The sequence below is a fragment of the Silurus aristotelis genome (assembly GCF_946808225.1).
Source record: "Silurus aristotelis genome assembly, chromosome: 25".
Lineage (NCBI taxonomy): Eukaryota > Metazoa > Chordata > Actinopteri > Siluriformes > Siluridae > Silurus > Silurus aristotelis.
Genome location: NC_139598.1, coordinates 2698176 through 2709564, shown reverse-complemented (window position 1 = coordinate 2709564; position 11389 = coordinate 2698176). Strand labels below are relative to the sequence as shown.

Here is an 11389-nt window from a genome sequence, read left to right as displayed (position 1 = left end):
CAAAACCCCAACACCTTTTTAGAAATGGTACACCCTAAACAATGAGATGACAAGATTTTACAAAACAATACCAATTTAATATTCACCTTTGTATATTTACAAATATCTACAAAAACACACTTTTCATAAATAAGTACAAATATTTGAACTTGCATTTAATAAAATCAATCCAAAAAAATATCTATTTTAGTCTCTTTAAGAGATGGGAAAAACTTGGAAAAACTCCCAAGTCCTTTAAATCTATTCTTTACAGTCTGTGAAGCCTAATTCATCAAAAATGGGTGGTTTTTTTTTTTATTGTGGCATGATGCCAAGTAGTCACCGCTTTATTTATGTAGACATTGACATCTCAGTTGCTTTTCATGTCACTAGCAAACCCAGGAACAAAATTAGAGCTGCTCTATGCAGCTCAGAATGTAGGCAGAAATTGTCATGATACAGTAAACCATATTTTCCAAAGTTAATGTAATTTCATTCAATAAACACAAAGATTCTGATTTGCATGAGGCCAGTATGTATCTTTAAACAGCAGAGGTCCCATCATGCCCAAGAATGTGGCTGATGTTGTGAGCTGGGCGATTAGACTGTTTGTTAGCATCTGAGGAAGAAGAATTTGCAAGGGACAGCAAAGGAGACATTGGCATTGAAGAACCATCAGGGGGCATCACTGATGCTATTTCTGGCAACAGAGAAGTCAAGTTAAAGTTGGATAAATGAGGAGTAATGCCTGAGGAGTTAGCAATGGGCATTGGTGTTATATCAGTCAATAGCGGATAGCTTGGCTGTGCAAAGCCCACAGGACGGGGTGGAGAGAGAATAGATCCAAAGCGGTTATTTAGCGGAGCAGTGCTACCTTTATCAGCACTTGGACTTGTAAATATCTGGTTAGTAAAATACTGTATAGGAATCTCATTTGGAATGCTTGGATGAGCAGCAGGTGAATATGAGGTGTAGAAAGACGAAAGAGTGTTCTGTGGCTCTACAGGAAGAAGTGCAGGGGTACGTGAGGCACTGGGCTGCGTAACTGGGGCAATAAAAGACGCATTCGCATTAATCTGAGGTGGAGGGTTCATACCTCCCTCACCAATAAATGAAAAGCCAAAATTCTGTGCTAGATGCTGATCTGTAACCAAATTGCTGTCACCGCCAACCTGCGCACTGTCCGGCATCAAACGTGTAATACCTCTGCGCCGAGATTCACCACCTGTCTGTGGTCGCCCAAGAAGTACTCCTCCACTTGATGAAAGCGGCAATGGACTTTCAGGTTCAAATGTGTTTAGGGGTCTCAGATTGCCAGACCTTGGTCGATCTCCCAGGCGTATTTTTGAGCTCTGAGGATCTGGTCCAATATGATGAGTTCTCTGACTGAGAGCTGAAAGCGACCTGGAAGAACTTTGAGCACGGACTGAATCCGTGCTACTGTGCGGTGTTGAAGGAGGATGGGGCAGAACCGATCTTACAGAACCATGTATATTTCCACTAACCTGAGAAATGTGCCCTTTACTGTTGTCTCCAAGATGCATTGGAGGAGCTGTCTGTGTAGGGTGCAAGTTGGGGCTTGAGACTTTAGCCTGAAGTTCCCCAGAAGAAACTCCAGGCCCACAGTTATACTCTATACTCACTGTGGGACAGCCTTGTGCAGCCCTCTGGTGTCCAGTTTGTTCAGTAAGATGTGGAGCCAATAGAGTTTGCATAAAGCTCTGATGGCATGAGTCCTGCTCACGTTGCAATCCTGTTCCAGTTTGAAGCCCCTGTACTGAAGTATGTGTCCCATATGTACCACGACTACGTCCATCACTCGAAGAAACAGTCCCCATTCTAAATCCAGTCTGTTGCTGGGGACCCCTCTGAGCTGGAGCCACAGATTTACTGGTCATATCACCACTGCGAGACACTTGTACATCAAAGTTGTTTACTTGAGGCCCACCAAGAGTCTTGAACGGTAAACGCTCTGATATCCGCTGAATGTCTGGAGCCCCAGAGTGTTCTTGGGCTAGTCTGGTTTGAGGATTATGACTTATATTTCCTTTGCCATGTGAGGGGTCAATATAAGCTTGTAATTCAGACTGATCCTGTGAATTGCCACGAGCAGCCTGCAATGTATGCAGTGCCATGCGTTGGTCACCAGCAGTTGAAGTTTTGCCAATAAGCGCTTCAGCGGAATAACTAGACAGCCGATGACGTTCCTGACGTGATGGAGTGCAAGCAAGGTCTGAAGAGCGTGAAACCGAATGACTAGTCTGTGAAGATAGTTGCTGCTCTAAAGTGCGGGAACCCATTAACCTTTGCATAGCTCCATGATCCTGTCCAGACTGGCGGTCTGGCTGACTTAAATGGTTGTTCTGATGAGCCCTGGGGCCTTGTTGACCATCACAAATCTTTTCCTGTCTATTAAAGTGTAGTGGTTGCTGAAGATGTTGATGCCTTGAGTGTGAACCTTGTTGTTGCATCTGTTGCTGCTGTTGCAGCTGCTGTGGTTTTTGTTGTTGGTGTTGTTGTTGCTGCTGATGTTGGTGCTGCTGGGATTGTTGCTGCTGCTGTTGGTGTTGCTGAGACTGCTGTTGGTGTTGATGCTGCTGAGACTGCTGTGGTGGCTGATGCTGTACACTATTCTTCTCCAAGTGATGCTGCTTTTGCAAATTAACAGGTGGTCCTGTCTGGCTACCTCGCACAACTCTCTTTTTATGGGCATTCTGATCCTGTAGCAGAGTCCTCTGTTGAATACTGTGCATCTGGGTATCTGGTTGTGTAAGATGATGAAGTTGATAGAGGTGTCTGTGTTGTTCATGGTGGTGCTGATGTTTGAGATAATGACTTCCTCCCAGAATCTGTCCCGACTGTGGTATGCCATGCTGTACGTGTCCCTGTTGTAGGTGCAACACACTAGGTTGATTTTGTTCATGTGATGCCAGTTGAGGAGGGCAGTGTCCTTCAGATGGGCGAAGCACAGTGGTCATAAAAGTGTTTCCAGAAAACAGAGCACCTCCTCCATCAGAATGGTTCCCAGTCATAACTGATGAGGAATTTGGAGGCATTTGTCCAGACATCACTTGGACATGTTCTGTCCCCTTAACATCTATTCGAGCAACACTATTCGCCGAGCATGATTTCGAGCGCTTGTTAATGGGCAGAACAAGGTCCTCTTGGGCAGACCTTTTTGGCATATCCTTTTGATGGCGTTCAGATATTCCAGCACCTATGTGAGTTCTCATGTGAGCACCTTTCGATGGTGCATATTTATTAACTTGTGCTTGGCCAGAGCAACTTTGTGTGACTTGAGAGGATGTCTGAGGCACTAGAATTGCTGCTCCACCTGGTGATGGAACAGATGCTTGCTGACCAATGTTTGGAGATCCTGGGTAAGACTGAACAGAATTTGGTCTGATGAGATTATTAACATTTAGGCTAGTAAGTGTACTAGTTTGTGACTGAGAATAAGCTGTGTTCAGTGGAACCCGGACACTAGACGTACTAATTCCTGAAACCTCAACTAGTGATGGAGTTTTTGGAACTGTTATGTCACCTTGATTTGAATGCTTTAACTGTTGACTTGTGACTCTTTCTTTGATTATGGGGGTTTGCTGTGTTTTTGGGAGATCCCATCTAGTGGCAGTTGTATTTGATGGATTTTCCACACTGCAGCTATCAGTCTTCCGTCCAGGGCTATCTTGCTCAAATATAGCTCTCGCTGCCATTGCTAAAATCTCTGCCTGTTCAGAGGTGAAACTAAAAGATCCAAATGTATTAGGTGATGAATTAATATTCTGACCTGTTGGAAGGAGTGATGCAACTGAAAATCCTCTGTTACTTGAAGGTCCTGCTGTTGGTGAATCGGTCTGTCTATTTGCCACTAGTGAGGAATCATATGACTCATTTCCCATTGTTGATAACTCCTGTGAAATAACAGTATCTTTTTGCAAGAAAGAATCTGCCTCAGATAAACTGTCTGTGGTGGCACTTGAATGTTCACCGAGACGGAGTTCTTTGCTTGAATTTGATTGATTAAGTTTGATACTAACAGAATTAATCTGATTAGCAGTTGTAACTTCTGAATGTTTAAGAAGCTTGTTGAATGTGTTCAAATTCCTGGATTCCTGGTGTAGAACTGCTGGTGTTGCATCTGAACAAGTTGAAGAAGTTGAGTGCAAAACAAAAGGTGACTGCATCTGTGAAGTGTCTACAGCTGTAACTGTTACAGGCTCTGTTTGAGCGTGTGGAACCTTCTCTAAGATGCATCCTGTTTCTTGACTCTTTGTTGGATCAGAACTTGTGCCTGAAGGTTTTCTCTGGGGGTGGAGAAGTGCAGTTTCAGACATAACCTTCAAATTATTTTCTGAAGGACTAACATTAGTTAAAGTAGTTCTGTTCTGAACTAAAGTAGTACTTGATTCTGTTTGTATGCAGCTAGTAGGACCATTGTTGATTGTTAATTTATCTTGAGAAATAAGTGCACCGGAGGAAGAGATATCATCTCTGCTCAACATGCTACACTGAGAAGACAGAACACTAACTGTTGATTCATTTTTCTTAAGGTCAACATTATTAGCTAATACAGGTTTACTGCTGCCATGGACTACTGGGCTGTCCTCAAGGGGAGTAACAGAACTTAGGGTACTATCTGTTTTATTGTATTGTGATGGGGGAGTTTCATCAACAATTTTTCCATGTATTTGAGCCACTTCATTGAGCACTTGGGAAGTGACACTTGGCGTATTGGTTGCTGAAACAGCAGGACTGTGATTTAATTTACTACTTGATTTGACACAAATGGTTGTCGATGTATTGCATGTTGAAGAAATACTGATGACCATGGATGTACTTGCAGTACTGGTTTGGTGGCTTATATCCTCACTTACAGAATTAATAGAGTCCATATCTGTTATAGAGGATGAATGTCCTTGTTCCACATTTGACTGAGATTTCATACTATTTGCAGGCTTTGCAGCAATTCGGCACATGCTTCTCTTTTGATAAGATTCTTTTCTTTTGACTGGTCTGGCCCTTTTAATCGGTTTGGGTAGGTGTACGGATGGTACACTGGACTTCTTCGGCAAGATCTTAACTGCACAAGTTACAGATGTTGACACAGGTACAACAGGGGGTAGAACAGTCTCAGTGGATGTACTGACTCCTGAAACCGGCTTGGACGGAGATGATTGCACTGCAGTGTCTGAAGGTGCACTAATTTGCAGTGGTACATGGTTTTGATTCGAGGCCTGCGAATTGCTTTGATTGGAGACTTGTGAAATGCTCTGGCTAAGGCTAGTAAGAGCACCCAAACAATTCAATGCAACATTGGTGTTAGGTTCCTCACAGGTGGGCTGAATTATTTGCGTAGGACTCTGGCTAACCTGTGAGCTCCCGGTGTCTGCTGATTTTAAGACATAAACCTGTCCATTCACAGTGATAGTCTGGGGAGCCTGTGTCTGAACCTGTGCTGAAGGACGGGGAAGAATGTGAACCAGCTGTTTCGCTTGAGCAGTAGTGGGACACGGGTTGCTGGTCATGTGATTAGCCACAGTGGGAACTGCAGAGGACACAATGTTAGTTTGATGGTTCTGTTGAGTAGATGGCATTGTCGGTGTCTGAATAATAACAATGTGCTGGCATGCCCCTTGACTGGTCAGATCCTCTCTAATTACTTGTGGGGCTGGACATGTACTGGCCTGCTGCAAAATAACAACATTTGGATTGTTTTGAGGCAGGGGCGTCCCAATGACTGAGGATCCATCTGAATTCATCTGCACAACTTGCATTGTCTGGAGTACTGGCAGTGTGGTGGCTTGAGTCTGGGGCAAAAGTGTTTGCTGCACAGGAGGCACAATGGCAGACTGGGGCTGGGGTATGATAGCTGGTGGAACTTGGGATTGAGAAGGCAGAGTGGGTTGGAGTTCATGCTGAGGCATGGAATGAGGGATTTGGGGCTTGGGTTGTATGGTTGGGTATGTGTGGGACTGAGTTGATGGAGGGACAGGCTTGGGTAAAATTGTGGGTTGAGCTACAACAGTTTGGGATGGAGTTAGTAACCCTGTCTGGGGTACAAGAGGTGGTTGATGAAGTACCACAGGGGTCTGGGATAAAAGTGATGCCTGAGTAACAACAGGTGTTTGAGGACAGGGAAGAACTGACGGTAACAGCTGGGAAGGTTTGGACTGAGCAGGGATGCAAGCTGGTTTAGGGGTTTGCAGTTGCATAGGAACTTGAGTTTGCACTTGAATTGGATGGACTTGGGGATTTGCCACAACAGGACACACTGACATTTGTGAAATGCTATGCCCGGGGTTACTGGCTTCTGTGGCCAATGCTCGACAGACAGGCTGTACAGTGTTGCCAGTAAGCTGTAGTGTTGTCCACGTAGTCTGTGTACTGCTGGCTGCACTGGTCCTAAGATGAGCAGAGTTGCCTGGTAATGTTTGAGCAAGAGATATGATTTCTGAATCTTGGGGCATCACTGAAGGAGCATCAGAAACAAGTGTGTTGCTGACCGAGGTTTGAGGCAGAGAGGACAGATTTAACACAGGCTTGATTTGTACAGGCATTGTGCAACTGGGGGAAGATGCAAGAGTTTGTGCAGGCTTTGCTGGCTGAGTTTGTTGAAGACCGGGAGCAGTGACTGCAAGCTTGGGACATGTGCTTTGAAGAGTAACATAATTCGCAGGAGGGGGCAATTTTGAAGGAACAGCAGCATACTGCTCCACAACTGCAAGACAAGGCTTGGACACAGCAGGAATAAGAGTCGCTAATGGAATGTGAGAAGATGTAGTAGAAGTGATTATTTCATTAATCTGCATTTCATTTGAGACACCAAGTGCTTGACCTGGACCCGTTTGAACATTGCAAGATGGCTGGATGGCTAAAGCATTCACTGGCTGCTTATCCAGGTGAGAAAGAGGATTTGAAGGAGCTGACACTTTACTCGCTGAACAAGCCACATTTTCATTAGAGTACACAATTATTCCCTTTGACATCAAGTGAGTCGGTGTTATTTTGGCTACTTTAGCACAGCGCTGCTTGCCCTTCCAGTGGATAGTGGGGTCATCCAAAAAGTTGATTCCATTTGCTTTGAGAAGCTCAATGTAATGAGCACTTTCCCTTCTTAAGTCGTCCATCTGCTGCCGTAAGCGTTTTATCTCGTCCGCTGTAAAAAAAAAAAAGTCAACATAGATTTGAAAAAGTTGGGTAAAACTTCTGTTCACAAATCATATCAGAAACACTCTATATCCCAAGTAAGTACAGACATCAAGAAAAAAAAGGAATGCTGGCCCTTCTACACAGAAAACAGAAAAGCTGTACAGAAAAGTGATACTAATACACCACTCTGGAGCTAAAATTACTGAAAACTTTAAGGCAAAGTTTATCAATTGACATGTATATACAGAGCAAAAGAAACCTCTTACCTTGTACTTTGTCTCCACCATTGAGCAGCATTTCATCATTCTGTTGCTTCAGCTCAGTGATATAACGGTAGGCTTCCCCTAAAATCATATTCTTACTCTAAAAATAAAGAAATATACAAGTTTAAGGTGTAAACTTAATTTACTATAATTCCATTTAGTTTGCACTGTGCATTACCTGTTTTAAAACTTGAGAGCATGGCAAGAGATCTCCAATTCGCTTAATCCCGGCATTGATCTTCTCTTTACGATGCCTTTCGACTAAATGAGACATTGGGAGTTTATAGTACATTGAAAGTTGGGCAACGGAAGGAAAAAAAGAAAACATACATACATTAAGCAATGAGTATAAAGATAATATACTATGATAGTCCCACTTTAAAGCATTATTTAAAAGTTTGAACTAAATAGAGTAAAAAATTTTGATTAAACATGTACAAAATCACTAGACTTTAACAACATACATTAGCCGCAAGAATATTATTTCATTAATATATGTAAATGTAAATAGCCAACATGTAATTAATGCACTCGTACCTGCATTGTGTGTCTCTTTGTTTTTTTTCCTCCTGAACATAACAAATATGGTTAATTTCGCTATACATACGAATAACTCACAATCTGTTAACTTTCTGCAGTGGTCATATTAAAGGAAGTCTTTTCATTCTTTTACAGACGAGTGACACATTAAAGTGGTTCCAAATTCTACCACCGGTGTTCAGCTGGGTTGAGATCTAGAGCCTGTGAAGGTGATACATGAGTAGGGGAAAGAGTTATATTTGGGAAGAGGCTACGCCAATCAGTCTTTCATAGCATGAACAGAGCTTCATTGTTTTCCTTTTATGTGTCACCGGTCTGTGTATATCTTTTAGGCATGCATCTTTAAAAATACAAATATTGTTCTGTCAAAATTGGTCATAATGTGGCTTGAAATTTTATAAAGTACAAATATAATGAACATAACATTTTCTGCACCTTATGTAGGACATTAAGAATAAATTCTTACCGTGTTGGTTTCTGGGTAGTTTCTGGCTGATTCTGGATTATTTCTGGCATTGTGGCTCACACTGCAAGCTAAAATAATGAATAAATAAAAAGCGTAAGAATTTACACACCTATAGAAACACCTTTTCACTTTGCACACTTGTGTATTAACTATAACTACAAGTATATATTAACTATAGGTTTTTTTTTTTTTTTTTTTGTTTTTTTATAAAAAATCCTACCTTCCAGCAGTGGGCAAAAGAGACTTATGTATGCCAGCTTAAACTCAGCAATCACAAAGATGTGCTCTTCATGAAAGCATTTGTCTGTTTGCAGAAGAGAGCAAACATGTATAAGTATTAAAGACAAATATTTGTCTATTTCAGTTTTACAATTAAAATGAATCTAATGACATTGATGTATTCACATTTATTCCATTTTAACACCTTACAAACACAGAAACAACTGGCCATGGTTTCTGAGGGTTAAACTCAAAAACCAGGATGTTGGCTTTGAACTGTAATAAATATGATATGCTATGATTACCATTATCAAAAGTGTCCTTTAGTAAACAGCTGGAAACCTCAACAATTATAAAACTCTATTGAATGAATATTTGGTGCCATACACATGAGACTAGGTTCCCTTTCGAGTCTGGTTTTTCTCAAGGTTTCTTCCTAATAACATCTAATACCAGAGTTTGGATTCACCACCGGCTCATTAATGATGAATTTAGGGTCTTGGGACGGTGCAGTGCAATGCATAAAATGATAAAAATACATTTCAAGATTCTGGTGTTCAGTTTAAACATAAGAATGTAAAAAAAGTTGTGATCTCTGTGACTTTAACTGTAGCACGGTTGTTGGTGCCAGAAGGGACGGGTGTCTGAGGATTTCAGAAAATCGCTGTTCATCTGGAATTTTCAGTTTCTAGAGTTCACAAGTGCAAACAGCTGGTTGATGAATAGATTTGAAGATGGACTGGTTTGAGCTGACAGGAAGTCTACAGTAAATCAGCTAGCAGCTCTTTGGTTAGCTGAAAATCTCTGAACACACTGCATGTTAAATCTTAAAGCGACTCGTTCTTCAGCAGACCACATCTAGACAACGACTGCTTATCCAAACATAAACAAGCATGAACGACCAGATGGGTTTTCACATCAGCTTTTGTACACATGAATAAGGCCGGGTTTATTTGTACAGACATATATAAATGTATAGATAGGACAGATGAAAGGTTATTCAGAGTGTACTGGTAAAACCCAGCCTGCATGAAAAATATATTTAAACACAAAGTCCCAGAAAGAGGACGTTTTCATTTACGGCATTTGGCAGATGCCTTCATGACCTTCTGATCTGAAGTCCAACATCATAACCACTGAGCTACCAACTCCACATGTGGGACATGATTATATTTACATATACGACCCTGATCCATGATCCTAATCCAGCTTGGTCAGGAAATCTCCAGTAAACAGTACCACTCGATTAGAACCAGTTCCACATGTCCCTAAACCATCACTGATCCACAAGCAGAACCTGCAGGCTTCACTACACAGGGCTGCAGGTGGACTTTTTATTGGTGCTGTATTTCTTATGGTTGTTACAATCATGTTATCGTTATGTCGTGTGTGATGTTTGGTATGAAGTAAAGTTACACTTTGGACAAAATACTTCATCTGGAACAGCTTTGTTACACCTGAACTATATAATAACTTTTTTTTAATCTAGAAGGTCTGCATTACAACAATGTAGTGAAAGGAAATCAATGAAACGTTAAAGTTTATGCTTCATTACAGTTTATTATTATATTAAATATGTCTTAGACTAGATTCTAGCCTGCTAGCTATCACGCTAATTACGGTATTCTCTCTCTGACTGTACAGGCAAGATCAAGCATGAACTCCAGACATGAAGACGCGTCTGTGGAGAGACAAGGCGGAAGATACCGCTTATAACCACGTTATTCACTTCCACGATCGGTTGCTCGGGTCATCACGGCTGCCAGTGCTAGCATTAGAGCTAAAAACAACTAGCTACAGACTCGAAGCTAATACAAGCCATTAGCAACATGGCTAGTTTACTGGGTCATTATTTTACCAGCGATGTGATCGATTGTCTGATTATTTCGATATAGATTATCGTTCACACGATACGACCTACCGTCAGCGTCAGCATTTCTGCAGTAATGAAAAGCGTCCCGGTGAAAACTTTACTGATCCTTTTCGATTCACTTCATTTTCCCAATGCACAGGCACAAAGTTGGTGGGCGGGGCGGATTAAAATCATTCACCAATCACATCAAAGGAGCAAATAATGACCAATAACAGGGTTAGGATCGAAACAGGGGCGTGGCATTACTTAAAATTGTAAAAAAAAAAAAAAAAAAAAAAAACCCTAGTAAATTGTTTGTTAATAAGATATAAAATATAAATACAATAAATTCAAAATCTTAATAAAAACGTTGGAAAGCGGATTAGATTTAATCTGAAGCAGATGAAAACCTCCTCCAATCACAACAAAGAAACCAATTTTGATCAATACTGAGCAGAGAAACAGCCTACGTTCAATTTCTGGATGGAATTCTCTTTAACCCTGTGTGGCTGAGGATGGTTCTACATAAACAGCCAAAAGATCCATGATGTTGCTGAGCAGCTCAAGAACAATGAGGATTGGACTGATGGACTGTAATTAATGCAACAGTCTGCTACAATTGCACAGGAGTGCAGCTTTCATGAACAGTTCTGCATTTAAGTGGCCATCACTCAACCGTATACCTCAATAATGATGGATGTACAAGACATTCGGTTCCACCCAGATGGGTTCCTTTTTCAAGCTGGTTCCTTTAAAGGTTTCTTCCTCATACTATTTTGTGAAGGTTTTCTTTGCCACGGTCACTTTTTAGGGATAAACTTATAAATTCAACCGTTATAACCGCTTTATCTCTATACAGTTGCTTTGGGACAATATCCATTGTTAAAAGCGCTATACAAATAAAACTAAATTAAATTA

The 11389-nt window shown here is 41.4% G+C and overlaps 1 protein-coding gene across 1 annotated transcript; it reads right to left on the bottom strand.

Moving 5' to 3' along the window:
* Positions 1-55: 55 nt before the first annotated feature.
* On the bottom strand, positions 56-10647 carry usf3 (upstream transcription factor family member 3). The gene is made up of 7 exons (XM_083529137.1): positions 10541-10647; positions 8621-8704; positions 8401-8468; positions 7932-7963; positions 7573-7655; positions 7398-7494; positions 56-7138 (listed from the first exon to the last, which is right to left on the bottom strand). Exons 3-7 carry the CDS (start codon positions 8448-8450, stop codon positions 522-524), a joined length of 6879 nt encoding a protein of 2292 aa, XP_083385263.1. The 5' UTR covers positions 8451-8468; positions 8621-8704; positions 10541-10647; the 3' UTR covers positions 56-521.
* Positions 10648-11389: the final 742 nt, after the last annotated feature.